The sequence below is a fragment of the Pristiophorus japonicus genome, chromosome 2, assembly GCF_044704955.1.
Source record: "Pristiophorus japonicus isolate sPriJap1 chromosome 2, sPriJap1.hap1, whole genome shotgun sequence".
Taxonomy (NCBI): domain Eukaryota; kingdom Metazoa; phylum Chordata; class Chondrichthyes; family Pristiophoridae; genus Pristiophorus; species Pristiophorus japonicus.
In genome coordinates this window covers 62,839,335-62,860,909 of record NC_091978.1, presented here as the reverse complement: position 1 = coordinate 62,860,909, position 21,575 = coordinate 62,839,335, and the positions used below count along the sequence as shown (strand labels likewise).

The following is a 21,575-nucleotide window of genomic DNA, read 5'->3' as shown; positions in this document are numbered from 1 at the left end:
GTTCTGTGCATTGCTGCAACTTCAGCTCCCCAGATTCATTTTTTTTCTGCACTGTTCCAACCCTGAAACCAGACAGACCAATGCACATGATCCAGCTAAAACATTTATATGGACTATCACAGTCTTTAGGTCTGTCTCTCTCTCTCTTTGTTTGGGTTGTTACTCAGATGATTGGAGTTCCTTCCAGTGAATCAAGCAACTATTTTTGTCATGTGTCTTTGCTGGATAGTTATTTCTGAGTCTGAAGTCCAAGGGGATAACGGCTTTTGAGATTAAGATGAGTGTACAGTCATTGTGATCAAGCTGATGAGTCGCCTGAGGAAAAATAATCACAGGTGCCAGAAGGCAGTGGTATTCAGATCATGAGAGTACACACACATATTTTGCTGGATTGTCTGACATCTATTCCACAAGACCCATCTTCAGGCCTAATTTATAATTACTTGGTTTGGCTTGTAAATCTACAAATTTGATTGCAAAAATGCGAAATTTCTGTAGCTGACTCATTAATTTTACAATGTTCCTAAATTAATAAATTTTTCTAGAACATCTTGGAAAAACAGAGGAAAGAAATAGAGAAAGAATTGCACATGATAATTAACAAAGATCAGTATGATTGTTATGCCACCAGGATCAAATTGTTACAGAAATAATGTTATGCCTATTGTGTGCTAAGGTAGCTGAAAGTAGCTGAGAATGTCAGTGTCAGCACACACAGCTTCCAACATGGCAGGCAGCTCTCTCGGAAGCCTCCAGAATCTGCCTGGTTCTGTTTATTATTAACTCTGCAGTTGCAGTACACAATACGTCTACATCCACAGTGTGGAGCTACAAACATTACAAGCTTACAGACATTACACTTCTCCCTCCTTAGTGAAGAAGTTATTAACAAACATCATACATAACTTTCATGTTTATACATAACACAGGATATAGACTTACTTTTTTTCCCATATTTACAAATTTAACTTTACTACTTGTTTTCTGTTTCAAAGAGGATACCTTTGCTCTCATAGAAACATAGAAAATAGGTGCAGGAATAGGCCATTCGGCCCTTCGAGCCTGCACCGCCATTCAATTAGTTCATGGCTGAACATGCAACCTCAGTACCCCATTCCTGCTTTCTCGCCATACCCCTTGATTCCCCTAGTAGTAACGACTACATCTAACTCCTTTTTGAATATATTTAGTGAATTGGCCTCAACAACTTTCTGTGGTAGAGAATTCCACAGGTTCACCACTCTCTGGGTGAAGAAGTTTCTCCTCATCTCGGTCCTAAATAGCTTACCCCTTATCCTTAGACTGTGACCCCTGGTTCTGGACTTCCCCAACATTGGGAACATTCTTCCTGCATCCAACCTGTCTAAACCCATCAGAATTTTAAACGTTTCTATGAGATCCCCTCTCATTCTTCTGAACTCCAGTGAATACAAGCCCAGTTGATCCAGTCTTTCTTGATATGTCAGTCCCGCCATCCCGGGAATCAGTCTGGTGAACCTTCGCTGCACTCCCTCGATAGCAAGAATGTCCTTCCTCAAGTTAGGAGACCAAAACTATACACAATACTCCAGGTGTGGCCTCACCAAGGCCCTGTACAACTGTAGCAACACCTCCCTGCCCCTGTACTCAAATCCCCTCGCTATGAAGGCCAACATGCCATTTGCTTTCTTAACTGCCTGCTGTACCTGCATGCCAACCTTCAATGACTGATGTACCATGACACCCAGGTCTCGTTGCACCTCCCCTTTTCCTAATCTGTCACCATTCAGATAATAGTCTGTCTCTCTGTTTTTACCACCAAAGTGGATAACCTCACATTTATCCACATTATACCTCATCTGCCATGCATTTGCCCACTCACCTAACCTATCCAAGTCACTCTGCAGCCTCTCAGCATCCTCCTCCAGCTCCAACTGCCACCCAACTTAGTGTCATCCGCAAATTTGGAGATACTACATTTAATCCCCTCGTCCAAATCATTAATGTGCAATGTAAAGAGCTGGGGCCCCAGCACAGAACCTTGCGGTACCCCACTAGTCACTGCCTGCCATTCTGAAAAGTCCCCATTTACTCCTACTCTTTGCTTCCTGTCTGACAACCAGTTCTCAATCCATTTCAGCACACTACCCCCAATCCCATGTGCTTTAACTTTGCACATTAGCTCTTGTGTGGGACCTTGTCGAAAGCCTTCTGAAAGTCCAAATATACCACATCAACTGGTTCTCCCTTGTCCACTCTACTGGAAACATCCTCAAAAACTTCCAGAAGATTTGTCAAGCATGATTTCCCTTTCACAAATCCATGCTGACTTGGACCTATCATGTCACCTCTTTCCAAATGCACTGCTATGACATCCTTAATAATTGATTCCATCATTTTACCCACTACTGATGTCAGACTGACCGGTCTATAATTCCCTGTTTCTCTCCCTCCTTTTTTAAAAAGTGGGGTTACATTGGCTACCCTCCACTCGATAGGAACTGATCCAGAGTCTATGGAATGTTGGAAAATGACTGTCAATGCATCCGCTATTTCCAAGGCCATAAGAACATAAGAACATAAGAATTAAGAACAGGAGTAGGCCATCTAGCCCCTTGAGCATGCTCCGCCATTCAATAAGATCATGGCTGATCTGGTCGTGGACTCAGCTCCACTTACCCGCCCTCTCCCCCTCCTTAAGTACTTCTCCTCCTTAAGTACTCTGGGATGCAGTCCATCAGGCCCTGGGGATTTATCAGCCTTCAATCCCATCAATTTCCCCAACACAATTTCCCAACTAATAAGGATTTCCCTCAGTTCCTCCTTCTTACTAGACCCTCTGACCCCTTTTATATCTGGAAGAACCTTCCAAACATGGTGTCGAAACTAAACTCACTCAAGACTCATCCTGAGGAACGTTTTCCTCCACGGAATTTCCTTGATTTTCATTTGAACTCACTCTAACTTCAGGCTCTTTGTTTTCCTGACTCGGACTCAGACTTTCATTCTGATTCTCTCATTAATTTGTTTTCAGTACATTGGATTTAGGATTTAACATTTGTTTTATGAGGGCATGTTTTACAATTTGTACAGTCCGCTCTGCTGCACCATTTGAAGCAGGATGGTATGGTGGAACCTTGGTATGTTTTCACACCATTTTTGCTCGTGAATTGTGCAAATTCTTCTGAACGAAATTGTGGTCCATTATCCGAAACAATCTCTTCAGGGAGGCCAAATGAAGAAAATAATTTTCGCAAAATGTCCAATGTTTTACTTGTTGTTATTTTCCACATTGGAAACACCTCAACCCACTTTGAATGGCTATCAATCACAATGAACAATTGTTGTCCTTCTAACTCAGCAAAATCAATATGTAGCCTTTGCCACACCCTGGAGGCCATTTCCATGGCTGTAATGGTGGTGGTTGCTTGCTTACCGATTGACATGTTGTACACTGACTCACGATGCACTCCATATCTTTATCAAGACCTGGCCACCATAAATAACTGCGTACAAAACTCTTGGTCAAACACATTCCCAGGTGCTGGTCATGGAGGTCTCCTAATAATTTGGACCTGAATTTATTTGGTATAACCACTCTTGCACCCCACATGATACAATCTTTATCTACTGGTAACTCATTCCTACGAATGAAGAATGGATGTGCATCTTTGTCTGTTACCTGGTTTGGCCATCCATTTGCAATATACTCATACACCTTTGACATCACTGGGTCATGTTTGGTTGCTCTACCAATCTTTTCAGCTGTGACTGGCAGTTCCTTAATGTATGAAAAATAAAACACTTCTTCCCTATCGGGTGTAACTTGTGATGGGGAAGGCAAACTAGACATTGCATCAGCATTACTGTGATCAGCTGATCGTCTGTATTCAATATCATATGTATATGCTGACAAAATCAAAGCCCATCTCTGCATTCGGGCTGCAGCTAATGTTGGAACTGGGGACTTTGGATGGAAGATTGTTGTTAGGGGCTTATGATCTGTAACGATGGTAAACTTACGACGATACAAGTATTTGTGAAACTTCTTGACCCCAAAAATTAATGCCAAAGCTTCCCTTTCAATTTGCGCATAATTACTCTCACTGGCACTGAGAGTGCGTGAAGCAGAAGCAATTGGTCTCTCCTCCCCACTACGTGATACATGAGAGATCACTGCCCCAACTCCATACGGAGAGGCATCACATGCTAGCTTAATCTCCTTAGATATGTCATAGTGAACTAACATGGTGCCCTCTACCAATTTGCTTTTACACTCCTTGAATGCTGTATCGCATTCTTTTGACCACTTCCAATGGACCTGTTTTTTCAAAAGTTCATTCAGTGGATGTAATACTGTACCCAAATTTGGTAGGAACTTCCCATAATAGTTCAAAAGACCCAAGAATGAACAAAGTTCAGTGACATTCCTGGAAGTGGGTGCATTTCTAATTGCATCCAATTTTTCCATGGTTGGATGTGAACCATCTTTGTCTACTCTGTACCCTAAGTACTCCACTGAGTTTTTAAATAACTCACACTTATGAGCAGACACTCGTACTCTGTGCTTCTCTTGCTGTTTGAAGACTTCATTCAATATGTTATTATGAATTTGCCTATTTGGTGCTGAAATTAGTATGTCATCCAAATAACATACTACCCCTTCAATACATTGCAAAATCTGGTTCATCACCCCTTGGAATATGGCAGGGATGGAAGACACTCCGAACAGTAGCCTATTAAATTGATATAGGCCTAGATGAGTATTTATAGTCAAACATGACTTGGACTCCTCATCTAGTTCAAGCTGTAAGTAGGCATTCGTAAGATCCAGTTTTGAGAAGATCTGACCACCTGTCAGTGTTGTGAACAAATCTTCTATATTCGGCAATGTATTGGGGACATTACCCTCTCGAACCTGGTTTACGGTTACTTTATAATCACCACACAATCTTACCTTACCATCGGACTTAGGTACAACAACAAGGGGTGTAGCCCAATTACATCTTACAAATCTTACAAATAATGTTCCCAGTCTTTAGTCTTTAGGGTCCTTGCTCAACTTTCTCCTTGAGTGCATATGGTACGGAACGTGGCTTGTAGTAAACCGATCTAGCGTCCTTCTGTACCCTGACACTCGCCTTGAAGCCTTGGATCGGATTGCCCGTTTCGCAGAACACCTTCGGATACTTCTTGATAACCTCATCCGTTGATGAAAATCTCGCTTCCACACAGAAAATCTTACTGCAATCTAGCTTCAGTGAGCTCAACCAATTTCTTCCTAGTAAGGCCGGCTTGTCTCCTTTCACTACTATTAGAGGCAAGTTCTGAAATTGATCTTTATATTTCACTGGTACGGTGATACGACCTACCACAGGAATTTTCTCTCCCGAGTAGCCTCGCAGCTCTATCTTGGATTTCTCCAGTTGGAAATCACGCAATTTGTCGAGGTACAGTGACTCCGGCACTACACTCACGGATGCACCCGTGTCAATTTCCATTGGTATCTTGAATCCCGCATCATCTATGTGGATTTTGATGCTTTCCGAATCGCTGTCCGTTAACCTCATGCTTCTGATGACGTGTAATTCTAACATCTCCTCGTCCTGTTGTTGTTCTTCCATGCTATGTAGTCTCTTGGGATTTCTAATCATAGCTTTGAACGCTGGACTCATAGCTTTGGAAGCTGGTTTACCCTTCAGTTGGCATGCCTTCGCAAGATGCCCAGTCTTTCTGCAGAAGAAACACTCTGCCTTCACATATGGACAACTTTGAGCAATGTGTTGTCCCAGGCACCTATAGCACGACTTCGACGCTCTGTTAGAATTTCCAGTTTCTGAGACTTTGGGCCCCCACCATCTTTTATTTTGAACCTGCAGGTGATTTACCTCGGTTGACTGACGACCGTTATCATTATTTAATTCTCGGGAATATTGTTCGGCCATGCCCATCGACCTCGCTGTCTGACAAGCAATCTCAAAAATCAAGTCATCAGTCGTCAATAACTTCCTTCTGATCGCATAATTTTTCACCCCACAAACAAAACGATCCAGTAATGCTCGGTTTTGAAAGTTTCCAAAATTACAGTGCATCGATAGCTTTTTTAATGCTACGATGTAATCACTGATACATTCATCAGCCTTTTGATTCCGAATTCCGGAACGATAGCTTTCAGCAATTTCTAACGGTGCTGCTCCAGCTTCGTTAAAATCTCTTTAAGCGTTGTGTCCTTTGGCTCGTCAGGCACAAGCAGATTTACAAGGGTTTCGTATAATGCCAGACCTGCCTCCGATAAGAAGATCGCTTTCTTACGTTCCAACACAACCCGGTTCTGGACTGCATTGTCTGGAACTTCGATTATGTTATTTGCAGTGAAATACATTTCTAGCCGATCCACATACGCTTTAAAACGTTCCCGGTCATGTCTATATTCCCCCAAATGTCCGATTACACCTGCCATTTTAATCTCTAGCTGTTCACACCGTGTGCTGTATTTTACCTTGGATTTTGTAGCTTTTTTTCCAAAGACAGAAACTTCCAAAGTCTCTCTGTCGGCTGGCTGAACCCTTCACCAACAAAATTTAAGCTTTAAATCATCCGAAAAATCCCATCTTCCGTCGCCAAATGTGATCTATTCACAGAGCACAAGCACACTCAGCTTCCAACATGGCAGGCAGCTCTCTCTCGGAAGCCTCCAGAATCTGCCTGGTTCTGTTTATTATTAACTCTGCAGTTGCAGTACACAATACGTCCACATCCACAGTGTGGAGCTACAAACATTACAAGCATACAGACATTACACATTGAAACTGACCGCAACCTCAAGATGTAATATATGCACTGCCTAACGTGGAAATCCTGAAGTTATGGTTTGTCATTCACTGCTCCTCCACAGGCTCCCTGTGAACACCTCCGCCGCCTGCCCCCCCCCCCCGACAATTGGTGAAATCGCTGACCTGATGAAAACTTCCCTTTTTGCAAACAAATATTGCTGTTCAAAACCCCATAAAAAGTTGGACCCATTCACAAGAGGTGTAACTGGGTTTTAAAGAGTGATCTGAGTAATAACTGCTCATTAACAACCATTCTGGCCCTAAAAAACTAATGTTATATTGGTGGAATGTCAAATTTCCCCATTGAGTTAAAAATTATTCATTCTAAAATGAATTTAAAAAAAAGTTTTTACATGATATTTTAGCTTCTATCTTAACCCAATGTGTATGTCCCAATCTTTATTTCGCTCGCTGTAAAAAAAAAATGTAAAGTGATTTATTATTCGTGCTTTCTACTTCCTGGTTTGCTGTCTGTGAAAATTCTGCAATGTAATGGGCTGCTTAGTCAGCTTGTTGATGTCACAGCAGCTCGTGTTAGGTATTCCAGCTAAACTACGCTGATTTCAACTGCACATCGGAAAAATTGAGATCGCGAGATCTTTGTGGGAAGCTTACTTCACCACTGACCGCAAATTACAGGTCTATGTTTGCAGACAGGATTAGGCTCAGGCTATGATGCCTCTCTCAATGCAATAGCTTGCTGCCATTCTGTCCAATCCACAAATAAAGAATGACCATTGGAGTGAGGTACTCGAGAGTGGCATATGCCCAAGGAACTGTGTCCCAGCATGAGCCAGTGCCTTCAGGAGAGGACTTGAAAGATTTGGAGGAGGAAAAATGACAATGCAATTGAGAGAAACATTGGAGGTAAAATTGATCTTCGCCTGCAACACAAAATGGAAAAAGAAAATCGAGCATGGTGTAAAACGGGCTGCCAATTCACCGGGAGCCTATATGGTGAAGACCACAATTTCACCCCCACTTTGTTGTTGAATTATATACACACAGCAGTACATTCTCATGATCTACTGGGTCATGAATTGGTCTTAGACGCTACCTCATACCCTATTTACACAGTTTATGAAATTACTGCTGAACCCATACATGATGTAACTTTGCAGTCTTATACACCAATGCGTTTGAAATATCTGTCCTAAAGCAGTTTAATAAAAATCATCTCGTCTGTCAGACTTTGGAAGATACTTTCAATGCCTCTTTGTTGTCTACATATGGCAGCGTAGTCATTCTTATGTTTGGTTGAACAACATCATTCACAAAGTGTTCGTGAAAATAATTACATTAAATCATTTATAAATGTCAAAACATAAAATTATATATATATATATTATATACATATATAGCTTTATATAGCCTTATGCTGATGCAAGCTGGCCCTATGCCTGCTTTTACCAGCCATAAGAGTTGCGGGACAATTGCTGGATAGTTATTGGCAAATAGCCCAACTAATTTTCCAGGCGTTTCAGATGATCTGTCAAGGCATACCTTGACAGAGTGCAAGTTCTGGATTTCACGCATGCCGAAATCTGGAACTTCCAGGGTCTTTCAAAGGGTTTACGATGGCATAGACACCGCAATTTCAGGGCCAATGTTTTTATCCTCCCATTTTTGCCCCATCTCTCCTGAAGCAGTTAGCTCTTGCTAAGGTGTAAATTCCATTGGTTGCCCTGCAGTACCTCATCAAAATGTGAGCCTGGACATTGAATTTTAACAGACGATTCAATTGTGGGGAACATCACAGCCCAATACTATCCTCTCCACACATGCACACAATGCAGGAGTCATTGGATAACAATCAAGAGTGAGAATCCTTACATTTTTGCACCAGCCGAGCTCAAAGCTACCTAGCACACTTACTGCCACAGCATCCGAGACCAGTCAATATCGCACAAAGGATTGGAACTGGAGCCTTCCTGGTCTATGCAGCTTCGACCCACAGTGTCCATCACCTTTAGCAACAGAGCCCTTTTTTCAGACAAATGTATAATTACAATATGCTTGTACATATAAAGAATGCCTGGACTGAGCGTAAAACATAAGCACATGGACTACATTGAATACTGGTTTTGTCATAGCATAGGTACAATTTTACACACGGTATCAGCAGACAGTAAGGACTGATGATACTGGTTGAGAGTGATAACAAGCAATGTACAAAATCACATACTATAGTGAGGTTTACAAACATGGGTGGGTCAGTGTTGAGACCAGCAGAATGAAGTGTAATGGTTAGCTATGGGCCAGCTTCTCATAAAAACTGTAGATCAGAAAAATATTCAATTACAACTTAAAACATGTTTGGTAGTTAATGGAAAATATGTCAGGGGATGGGGGCAAGGTCTCTTGGAATTGCAATATGCAGGCTGTTAATAAAAATTGTAAGAGGGTTCCCCTTGTTTTTTTCCTTTATTGGGAAGTTGTTCTTGGTTTTGTGAGCTGTAATTTTTTCCTGTCCTTGCACTAGTTATTAAGCATGAGTTAAACTAGAAAACTCGAGCCAATAAATGGAGATAATTAGTTGTTAGCACAATCATTTTATTCACACCAGTTTGAATAAAAAATCCCACATGAACTATTACTCTGTCCCTCATTCAGATATTGATTGACCTGTGCGTTTCCAGTATTTTCTGCTTTTATTGCAGATTGCCAGCATGCATAGTTTTCTTACCCGTGATTATTTCTACTGTGATGTAAGTTCCTTCTCTGGCTTCACTTGAGGTGGAAGAGCGTAAGTGAGTTTACTCAGTGACATCTAGGACCTCTGGGCAAAGGCTTAGTCCATCCCTATACAGTTGAAGTGCTTAAGGAGAATTACGTTGATGATTTCTTAAGGAGATTAATGCGTACAGGACCGGTCTGGCCTTTTCACTGAAAAGAATAGCAAGAATTAGCGAAGGAGATAGAATGGATAAAATACTTTAAAAAAAGAATCAATTTAGTTTTGTCCTGGGAAAAAGTGGATATCTGAGCTGTAATATCCCATTTCAGACAGACATTCTTGTCAAGTTGATGAGTTCATAATCAATCAAGCAGCAATCTCCTTGGACGGATTCTTTAGATAGGCTGTCAAGGAAATTGCTTGGTTGGTTGATTTCAGAACTTTGCAAAATTAACAAGGAGGTCAGTCTGAAACAAAAGGGATAAGTGCAGTTGTAAGATGGTAATCTTATTGAGCATGAAAGTTTATTAAAATAACCAACTGGGACTTTAATGAATAGGGAGAAGAGGGTTAACGTCTGCATCGAAATAGCTCACACAGCAATGCAGTAACTTAAGTATTATTTCACTCAATATAATAAAAGACCCTGCTATATTCAGAGTTCCAGTCAAAACAATTACCTCTTTCTCTTTCAAGTGCTGACTAACATATTTATTTAAAATGTACTGTTTTTTTAAATTTCTACTGTCTATTTTTCTTCAAGCCAACGTGTGTTTATTTTTTGTTCTGACTTGTCTCAGATGAGGTCAGTATGGAATACATCGCAACTAAAACTCGATCTTTGCTCACACTGCCATTTTGTTTTCATTTGACGATATGTTCCTTCAATTTTTGCTTTGTCTGCCTGGGCTATCATCAACTGCAGCTCACTCAGGGTCAGTGTCCTCCTCCAGTGCCATTCCTAGCTGGCTATTAGGCAATGTGAGCGAGCAACTCAAAATAAGTCTGGTGAAGACACCTGACTTTTGTCCTGACCTCAGAGTATACTACTTTATCTGAGAAGAATGGATCCCTGTGTAATCATCAGTGAACATCCCCACTTCTGACCTTATGATGGAGGGAGGGTCATTGATGAAGATGGTTGGGTCTAGAACACTGCCCTGAGGAACTTCTGCAGCGATATCCTGGGGCTGAGATGATTGGCCTCCAACAACCACAACCATCTTCCTTTGTACTAGGTATTACTCCAGCCAGTGGAGAGTCTTCCCTCTAATCCCCATTTACTTCAATTTTACTAGGGCTCCTTGATGCCAAACTGGGTCAAATGCTGCCTTGATGTCAAGACAATCACACTCACAAGTTATTGGCAATTAAATGCCGCTTGATAGCACTGTCATCAACCCCTTCCATTACTTTGCTGATGATTGAGAGTAGATTGATGGGGCGGTAATTGGCTGGATTGGATTTGTCCTGCTTTTTGTGGACAGGACATGCCTGGACAATGTTCCATATTGATGGATAGATGACAGTGTTGTAGCTGTACTGGAACAGCTGGGCAATAGGTGTGGCTAGTTCTGGAGCACAAGTCTTCAGCACTGCAGCCGGGAGGCCCATAGCCTTTGCTGTATCCAGTGTGCTCAGCCATTCCTTGATATCACGTGGAGTGAATCGAATTGACTGAATACTGGCTTCTGTGACGGTGGGAACCTCAGGAGGAGGCCGTGATGGATCATCCACTCGGCAGTTCTGGCTGAAGATGGTTGCAAACACTTCAGCCTTATCTTTTGGCATGGCGGAATCTGGTCTCTGCCTTAGACTATTGAATTGTAATTATCCATTGCAAATTTCCAGAAAATTGTTGGTTGCATGTGGATTCCAAATTTGCGAATGGCACTAAACTGGGTGGTGGTGGGAGCTGTGAGGAGGACGCTAAGAGACTGCAGGGTGACTTGGACAGGTTAGGTGAGTGGGCAAATGCATGGCAAATGCAGTATAATGTGGATAAATGTGAGGTTATTCATTTTGGGGCAAAAACATAAAGGCAGTATATTATCTGAATGGCAGCAGATTAGGAAAAGGGGAGGTGCAACGAGACCTGGGTGTCATGGTTCATCAGTCATTGAAAGTTGGCATGCAGGTACAGCTGGTGGTGAAGAAGGCAAATGGTATATTGGCCTTCATAGCTAGGGGATTTGAGTATAGAAGCAGGGAGGTCTTAATGCAGTTGTACAGGGCCTTAGTGAGACCTCACCTGGAATATTGTGTTCAGTTTTGATCTCCTAGTCTGAGGAAGGACGTTCTTGCTATTGATGGAGTGCAGCGAAGGTTCACCAGACTGATTCCAGGGATGGCTGGGCTGTCATATGAGGAGAGACTGGATCAACTGGGCCTTTATTCACTGGAGTTTAGAAGGATGAGAGGGGATCTCATAGAAACATATAAGATTCTGACGGGACTGGACAAGTTAGATGCGGAAGAATGTTCCTGATATTGGGGAAGTCCAGAACCAGGGGACATAGTCTTAGGATAAGGGGTCGGCCATTTAGGACTGAGATGAGGTGAAACTTCTTCAGTCAGAGAGTTGTTAACCTGTGGAGTTCCCTACCTCCGAGAGTTGTTGATGCCAGTTCGTTGGATATATTCAAGAGGGAGTTAGATATGGCCCTTACGGTTAAGGGGATCAAGGGGTATGGAGAGAAGGCAGGAAAGGGGTACTGAAGGAATGATCAGCCATGATCTTATTGAATGGCGGTGCAGGCTCGAAGGGCCGAATGGCCTACTCCTGCACCTATTTTCTATGTTTCTATGTTTCCAGACATGAAGGGGTTAGTAAGCGGTAGATTACAAGTAATATCAAGAAGAAGTTTACTTTGACAAATCTAACAAGACTTCAAAAGGCTTTTAGTAATCAGACATTTACTCACAATAACATTTAGCTCACAGAACTGGGAATAAGGTGCTAATTATTTTCAAGTTATTGTTTTAAATTCATCGTTACTTAAGGGAATTATTACCCAATGCGTTGGAGTAACCATGGTTCTATATTTTTGTATATGTATGCATGTATAGGTAGTTTAAGATGTTGGTGTACTGTACTCTCTATTAGGGTTGGAGGTTCACAGTCTTTGTGTCCTCTCCTCTCCCTCCCCGCAAAATTTTCCACAAGGTGAGGCCTGGTCCCAGTGAGACTGGCCCAGGATATGCACTAAACAAAGGCGCAGGTGTTACAAGGAAAGTTTAAGGGGCAAATCAACTTGTGATACTCTTGTACACTAACTAGTTCATAAATGACATCAGCTAAGGCCTTAGAACAAGTCCCTAGCCACCATTTGAGTCTGCAAGTAATGCAAAGATCTAAACAGGAAGTGAAAATAACTTAGCAAAATGGGGGGAGGGTTATTTGCATTACCATGGTGCTCAGTGATGAGTTACTACAAACGCATCATGCCACATTTCATGTCAGTGATTCAATAAATGTCAAGTGCTTGATTTCACACCTCCTACTGAGTAGTGTCCAGGTATTTGCACAGAGGGAGGGAGAAAAAGTCAGAGGACAAGTATCTTCTCGACCAATGTCTAGCTAAATCAAGAACAGCATTAACAGCCAGCACAGACAAGATTAACTAAATTGCCTCCTTCTGGGCTGTGAACCTTTATGTTTAAATATTTACCTCTCCCATGCTGTGAAGCAGGCAGTTATGTTTGGACAGAGAGGAACCAAAAGGAGGAGTAAAAAAAGTAATAATAAATTAAGAGTGATGAGAATGCATTAAATGTATAACATAATGGAATAGTGTGCGTGAATTGCAAAACAAAACTTGAGGCTTAATTGAACTTTCTGTTTTTACTTCTTGTTGAACATCTTGTAGGCACTCCTGAATCCATTCTTTAGATGTTTAATTCTGAGCTTTGTTTTTTAAATTAATGTTGAACTGCTTTTGTTGCAGCATTGCCCTTCAATTTCCTATTTTTCTAAGATGCACTGTTTCCCCTATCCACCCCATAACAAAAATAGCTGGTGATGTTATAGTCACTAACATAGACAACACTTCCCATTTAGACATTTGGAATGTCCATTGTAATAAAAATTCAAGCCCTTGAAATTTCCTCAGGGTTTCTCCTGTTCCGCTGATGCAACTTCAGCGGAGGTTCAGCAGATATGCCAGCTATATGTGTGAATAGGGTTTCTGCCAAACCCTAGCCAAAGTTACGCTGGTGGAAGGGGTGAAGTCCCAAGAAAGCTCTTAGCAAAATTGTTTTTTGGGGAGGGGATAGTAAATGCAGTGGGAACTAGAGCAGGTAAAAGGACGGGTATTCAGTAAGTGTCTCACCTCCTGACTCCCCAAAGTCTTTTCACCATCTACAAGGCACAAGTCAGGAGTATAATGATGGGTGCAGCTGCAGGAAAACTCAAGCAGCTTGACCACATCTAGGACAAAGCACCTGCTAGGGTAAACATCAGCCCTTCCACCACCAGTGCATCATGGCTGCAGTGTGTACTATCTACAGGTTGCACTGCAGCAGCTCGTCAAGGCTTCTTTGGCAACACCTCCCAAATCCTTGGCCTCCACCATCTAGAAGGACAAGGGCAGCAGTTGCATGCGAAACTATCAACTTCAAGTTCCCTTCCCAAGTCACACACCATCTCTATTTGGACATATATTACAGTTCCTTCATTGTCGCCTGGTCACAATCCTGGAAGCCCCTAACTAATAGCATTGCGGAAGCACCTTCACTACACGGACTGCAACGTTTCAAGAAGAAGGCCCACTACCACTTTCTCAAGGACAACTAGGGATGGGCAATAAATGCTGGCCTTGCCAGCGATGCCCTTATCCCAAGAATGAGTTTTTTTTAAACCTACAGAGCGTTGTAATGACAGGGGTGTTATCCTTCAGAGAAGACATTAAACAAAGGAGACCTTAAACTGCCTGTTCCACTGTGACCATGGTGCATTAACCCTCCTCATAGTTCTTGACCTATCTACAGCCTTTAACGTGGTTTGACTACACCATCTTCTTCCAAAACCTCTCCCAGCTGACTGCGACTGCCCTCTATTGGTTCCACTCTTATATGACCAGTCGCAGCCAGAGGATCTAGAATTCCCTTCTCAAACCTCTCACCTCACCACCTCTCTCTCCTCCTTTAAGACGCTACTTAAACCCAAACACTTTGACCAAGCTTTTGGGCATCTGTCCTAATAGCTCCTTATATGGCTCAGTGTCAAATGTTTGATAACATTCCTGAGAAGCGCCTTGGGATGTTTCGCTAAGTTAAAGGCACTATGTAAATGCAAGTTCTTGTGTTCCCTCCATGACCTCACCGCCTCCCTTTCTCTGTAATCTCCCCCGGCCCCATAACCCTCCAATTCTGGCCTCTTGCACATCCTTCACCCCCACCACTGGTGTCTGTACCTTCAGCTGTCTAAGCCCTAAGCGCTGGAATCTAGAACTAGGGGCCATCGTTTAGGAATAAGGGGTCGCCCATTTAGAACTCATAGGAGGAATTTCTTCTCTCAGAGGTTGTAAATCTGTGGAATTCTCTGCCCCAGGGAGCTGTGGAGGCTGGGTCATTGAATATATTTAAGGTGGAGATAGACAAACTTTGAACGATAAGAGAAGAAAGGGTTATGGGGAGCGGGCAGGGAAATGGAGCTGAGCCCAAGATCAGCTCAGCCATGATCTTATTAAATGGCAGAGTAGGCTCGAGGGGCCTACTCGTGCTTCTATGTTCTTATAATATTGACCTAATGTTTCCTCCTTTAGTGTAAATTTTTGTCTGATTATGCTCCTTCGAAAACCCTTGGGACATTTTACTACATGAAAGGTGCTATATAAATGGAATTTGTTCTATCTCTTTGAGCACTTTTTGAGTTAATGCTCCTAACTTTCTCACTACATGGCTCAGCGTCCGTTCCCTTTAATTATTTAGTATTTTCCTTCTGCAGAGCTCATTGGGACACTTCCTGTGTTAAAGGCACTATATAAATGCAATCTGTTGCTGAATATGATGAAGTTGAGTAAATTTGCTGCTTTTGTTTACCATTCACTACACTGATGATCAGTTTTATCAAAGAAAATAAATTCAACACAATGATAACCTTGAATAAATTTAAGACAGAGATAGACAGTTTCTTAACCAATAAGGGAAAAAGGGGTTATGGGGAGTGGGCAGGGAAGTGGACCTGAGTCCATGATCGGATCAGCCATGCTCATATTAAATGGTGGAGCAGGCTCGAGGGGCCGAATGGCCTACTCCTGCTCCTATTTTTTTATGTCCTATGTTCCTATGTTGTAAAAATCAAAAGATATTAAAAAAAACTGAAATGCACAGTATCTTAAAGAGAAAAATAGGTTAATGTTTAGGCTATTGTTTCTTGTATTAAATTTGTATTTTTTTTATAAAAGTGCAGTGCTTCACACTGGAAAAGTGTCAAATTCTATTTTGGTTAATGTAACCTTTTTAGTCATCCATGAGCAATAATACTGCTTTGTCTGATATGAAAGGTAAAACATGTAAACAAATGAAGTTATTTCTCATAATGAATGTTTTGTTTTTCCATGGTTAGTCAGCGCAAGGCTTCATTTGGTTTAAATTCACTGCCCCCACATTGTTGGGCTAACAATGACACCGATCTGAACTCTGAAGCAAATGATTCGAGGAAAGCTAATAAAATTGCTTCCAGCGCGCAACAAGCCTTTTAGTAAAGCTGTTCGACATTTTGTGGTATTTGCAGCGAGCGGGGGCCCAGATCACATGGTGCTGCCACTGCTGCTGTCAAAAGCTTAGCTGGCATTACAAAAAAATGGCAGGCGAGGATTTTTTTTCCCTAAAATGAAAATCTGATGCCAGTTCTGAATTCCTTCAGGATTGTTGGTAAGTAGCAAGGGAATTGTGAAGCCCACAATTAAGCATATGGGCATTAAGATAATTGTCAGTTATGTTCATGGACATGATAGAAGACAGATGGAAGTGAATCAGTAGCCTCCGTAGAGGCACCCTGGGAGATGAATTGACGTTTTACCTGGCTGAACTGTTCTGCCATGTTGTTTGTCACTAAATGATGTACTGAGTGTGCAGTGTTGTATTGTGCTCTGTGTGTGTGTGTGTGTGTGTGTGTGTGAATGGTGAAGTGTCATTGCACCCTCTAGAGAAAAAAGATGAGCATTACATGGTAGCGCCAGATCTCTTTTTGACAGTGTTTCCTCTACTGTGAAATTTGTTCTCAAGAGGGAATTTTGATGAGACAGTATTAGAATATGCTTTGATAAAATCATTCTTCCATACGTTTCAAACTTAAGTTTGCTCATGTATGTTTGGTTCAATTTTGTGTGTATATAAAATGCTGTACTATCTTTACTTACCATATACATGCACCCATCTGTGAAATATATTACCACTTAAAACAAAAAAAGCAAGGTATGTAAGAGATTAACAATATTATGGAATGGGAAAATTCAATTAGACCCGACAAGCCCATCTCTTTTTTTTTGATGTATCCATTCCACCATCCCGCCTTTTATTTAGGAATTTACTTCAAAGCAAAAAAAACTGTAAAATTTTACTGATTCTCAAATGAGAAATAAATCAGTTTTAAAATGATAGCAGATGGAATGTGTTCACTGGAATTCTAATATTAAACATACATTTCAGCAGTCTTCAAGGTCAAGATCTAAATAAAAGCATATTTATACAAAGCCACCTCTGAATACTGTTATGAACCGTTTAGCATAAAGATGACAAGCAGTGGGTTGGATCTTTCTGTGCCTGTTATTTTGGGAACTTTGTAAACTGGCTGCTCAAAAGTTCTCTAAATACAAATTTGGGCTTGAAAGCTAGAAATTCCAACTGAAGTGGACTTTTTCAAGGTTATTCCTGGAGGAAATACAAAACCCTTTTGATGAAAATAGATTTTGAACATCCAAGGCTTTAAACATAGTTTCATCAGTGAGTGAATTTACTTGTATTGGTACTTTTAATCTAAGTCTCTTTTTAAAATTCAGTCTCTCACTTTTCATTGCTACTAACTTCTGAGCTAAAGTTCAGCCCATGTAAATGTCACACAGGTATCGGGGGCACCAATACCTCTGTCATGTCTGGGCCAGTTGCCACGTCGCTGGCCTGAAAGGCTGCTAACCACAGAGATTAACGTAAAGGTGAAAACTTTGGCAGAGTAAAGAGGTAGTACGAGGCACAGGTGTCCCCTTTAAAAATTGAGCCTTAATTTTAAAAAAGAACTTGCATTTTGACTGCACCTCATCGTGTCCTCCAAATGTCTCAAAGTCCTTTGCAGTCAATGGATTACTTTTTGAACTCGAGTCACTGTTGTTACATAGGCAAATGTGGCAGCCAGTTTGTACACAGATAGGTCCCACAAACAGCAAATGAATGAGTCACTCAATAATCTAGTCTTGGATAAAAATACAAGTTGTTGTTGGTGGTGGTATCAGTTGAGGGAGGAATATTGGGCAGTATGTTAAAAACTAGCATAGGACCAGTTAAACACTTGTATACAATGTTCCTTGTTTCAGGAGGAGAGGCAGATAGGTCCAAGGTCAGTCAGAGGTTTCTGAAGACTAATAAGAAGTTTACTTCCTAACTGCAGACAAAATGCATTTAATACTTCCCTTTGGACCTGTTGAAGTTATAACAGCACAGAAAGTATTGAGTAAAAGCTGCAATATACTGTACACAATATAATTGTTTTAATTATTTGTTATCATTACTTCAACCTTTTGTTTCTTATTCATAGTAACAGCACTACAGAATATTCATCTATAGTTTCATAATTTCCACAATAATCATTCTTTTTAAAGTATGCTAACAAAATGGCACAATTTTAGAGTAGCAGACATTTGATTTTCTGTGTTTAAAAAAAAAATGTTTTTAACTATCTCTAGTTTTCTCCCCTCCTTTTCTATGTGGTCAGGTTATGTACTGGGTATCCTCTAGTACCCTGCCCCAGCAGCCATTTTGGACCTGTGAGCATGGATGGCACGACTAATCCTTCGCTGTCAATCTCCATCCTGTCTTCATTCGACATCTGCACATGCACTCTTTCCAGCAAGTGTTCACTGAATAGCAATCAGAAATAGAAATATTGGCTCCTTTTTACCCCTCCTCCCTAGCCATTGGAGCCGCCAATAGTGCCTCTACCATTACCTGGGCTAAGATCAGCGAACAGCACAGACTGGAGATTGAACCAGCAGCCCTCTTGGTTTGCACTTCTCAGTACCACACAGAGTAACTAACCAAGCCATTATGGAAGGACGATAAGTTTATAAAAGATAGAATTGGAATACACTTGCATGGTTAAGGGAGAAGAAAATAATTTTTAAAGGACATTCTTTATCTGAAAGGATGTTTTAAAATAAAGGTGCTATGTGACTCATTATTTGGGACTCGAAAGCAGAAACAAATGTCCGTGGGTTGAGCACTAGAAATTTCCACCCAGTTTGGATGAAAGTAAGGCTGCGGTGACAACTGAAGCAGAATTAATCGAAGAGTGACATAATTATTAGCTGAGCTAAGGTTATCCAGATAAATGGTATTGCCATGACAGTCACAATGATTAGTATCATGGCTCAGCTCAGTTGGATATTTCATTATAACATCTTAAATAAAGTATACTTTAATATCAGGCTGACATAGACTTTATAACAACACTCACTTTTCTTGAATACATTGCAGTAGTTAAAGGAGTTATAAAATCATCTTGCAAAATAAGAACAAAAAGATGAACTGGTTTGAGCAAGTTATTTAAAGAGAGGGGAGCGGAACTGGGTATTCCAAAATGTTAACCTTTGTGTCTGTTGTAATTTTTGGATATGCAACATGGCAGTAGGCAGCAAACTGGTGGATGCATTGGCCATGAAGTCTGTTATAAATCTGGATGTACACAATAGTATGGAGTTGTTCAGTAATTTGTGGATACCCAAGCACCCAATCTAGCAGTCTCGCCCGTCCTGGTCTTAATAATGCTTTTCAGTAGCTTGAAAGATTATTTCACTTTTGAAATTCTTTAAACATATTCTAAACCAGAAATGTGAGGGTATACCTATCAGGAAAGGATGAACAGGCTGGATCTCTTTTCTCTTGAAAAAGGAAGGCTGATGGGTGACCTAATAGAGGTCTTTAAAATTATGAAAGGTTTTGATAGAGTGGATACAGAGAGAATGTTTCCACCTGTGGGGAAGAGCAAAACTAGAGGCCATCAATATAAGATAGTCACCAATAGGGAATTCAGAAGAAACTTCTTTGCCCAAAGACTGGTGAGAATGTGGAACTCGCGACCACAGGGAGTGTTGGAAGCGAATAGTATAGATGAATTTAAGGGGATGCTAGATAAGCTTATGAGGGAAAAGGGAATAGAGGGTTATGCTGATAGATTTAGATGAGAAAAGACAGGAGGAGGCTCAAATGGAGCATAAACGCCGGCATGGACTGGTTGGGCTGAATGGCCTGTTTCTTTGCTGTATATGCTATGTAAACACCTATGTAAACGTTATGTTTGCCTGTGTGTTTAGCAATGTGTTGGGTTATCATTTTTATAGAATACTCCGGTGTTGAATTAGTAGATTGAAGTAATGTCAGGAATGAAGGATTTAATGGGTTCAAGTACAAATATTTCAAATCAGACCTTGGCAGCAGATGCAATATACAATCTCTAATCAAACTACTTGTACCTTGATCAGATCTCAGCTGCACTGTGCACAGTGCGAGAGCTATAGTCTCCATTGTAATTTAACACAATGTTAGCCTTTACATGACATACCTATGTCATTGGGCTAGAAAGAGGGGAAAACTAGCTATCCACAGTTCCCTCTCCTATTCACTACCTTAGTGGAAAGTGCATCAACATCAGGCAAAGACATTATTAGGCCCAGCTGTTATGAGTCTCCACAGTTGAATGAACTGCTGACTTTTGGGGAATGGTCATTTGGTAGAAGGCCAGGTGTCTATGGAACTATGCTCCAGTGTCTTCAGTACAGGAGGGAAATAAATTAGGAACAAACATGTTTTAAATGCCAACTATTTCATTCCAGCAAGTTTCCAATCTATCTAAAGAAATCTTTCTATCTTCACAGGTCTGACTTTGGCAGTATTAGGCACTTGTGTGGTCAAGACATTTTGAACAGCCACAGTATGGAAGCTTGTACTATTTTTTAAGTGATTGAAGTGAGGTGCTGTTCAGTAATTTGATTTTTGGTGGCAAGAACTGCTGAATGATCTGTGTTTTTGTGCTTTTTATTCCAGGTGGGAGCTCATCGTGAAGAAGGTGTTGGGCTCCGAGGCAGCCATCCAATCGTGTCAAACCAAGTGCCAGTTCCACAGCTTCCAGTGCAGGCAGCTACATCTCCTGATATAAACCAGTCCCAGGACCCATACAGGGGTAAGTACTGGCAGCTTAGAGCATTACCCAAGTGCAGTTTAAATAAAGCGTACCATTACAGATCCACATATCATAGTGTGTTGAAAAGAACTGCTCTGAATTAAAATATGAGGGTTCAGCATCAATAAGTCTCTGTTAGGAAGATGCGAAATAATATATTATGAACTATAACTAAATAGCGGTGAGGTTATTTTTGTATTACTTGGGGCTGTCGTCTGTTAGCATTTATGATTTCCAGAGTTGATGCAGTTCAGGCACTTATTTTCCATAAAGCACTAGTTCATGCGGTGTACGATGTGGATAAGGTAGTTATGTGAAAGAGTATAAAAGCCTATTGATAAGGTATTTTGAACACTGCTTATATGGACCAGATATTACAATAATTTGATATTAATTGCCAATGGTTTTGTAAACTTCAAGCTTTCCACACCCCATTTCCATCCGTCACATTAAAGTGGAAGGCAAATCTCAAAGGAAAGACTTTCTACTTAAAGCAGCCGTCCAGTGCCTTTATAGAAATATGACATATATCGACTGCCTTTACAAAGCAAACATCTTTTCTGCCACCCATGAAAACCAATTATTTCCGGTCTCCTTCCTCCTGAGACACTTGAATGACATGAGTAACGGGGAGGATTCACGTGCATTCCAGAGCAGCTCCATTCATATTAATAGAAGTTGCAACTTTAGGCTG

The 21,575-nt window shown here is 41.1% G+C and overlaps 1 protein-coding gene across 16 annotated transcripts in view; it reads left to right on the top strand.

The window, feature by feature from the left end:
* The window catches only part of LOC139238943 (transcription factor 4-like), a 652,736-nt gene that overhangs the window by 618,052 nt on the left and 13,109 nt on the right, over window positions 1–21,575 (top strand). For all 16 annotated transcript variants that reach the window (XM_070867526.1, XM_070867515.1, XM_070867541.1 and 13 more), the window contains one exon: window positions 20,746–20,881. In XM_070867526.1, coding sequence (XP_070723627.1) covers window positions 20,746–20,881 — 136 coding nt within the window. The remainder of the gene's footprint in view (window positions 1–20,745; window positions 20,882–21,575) is intronic.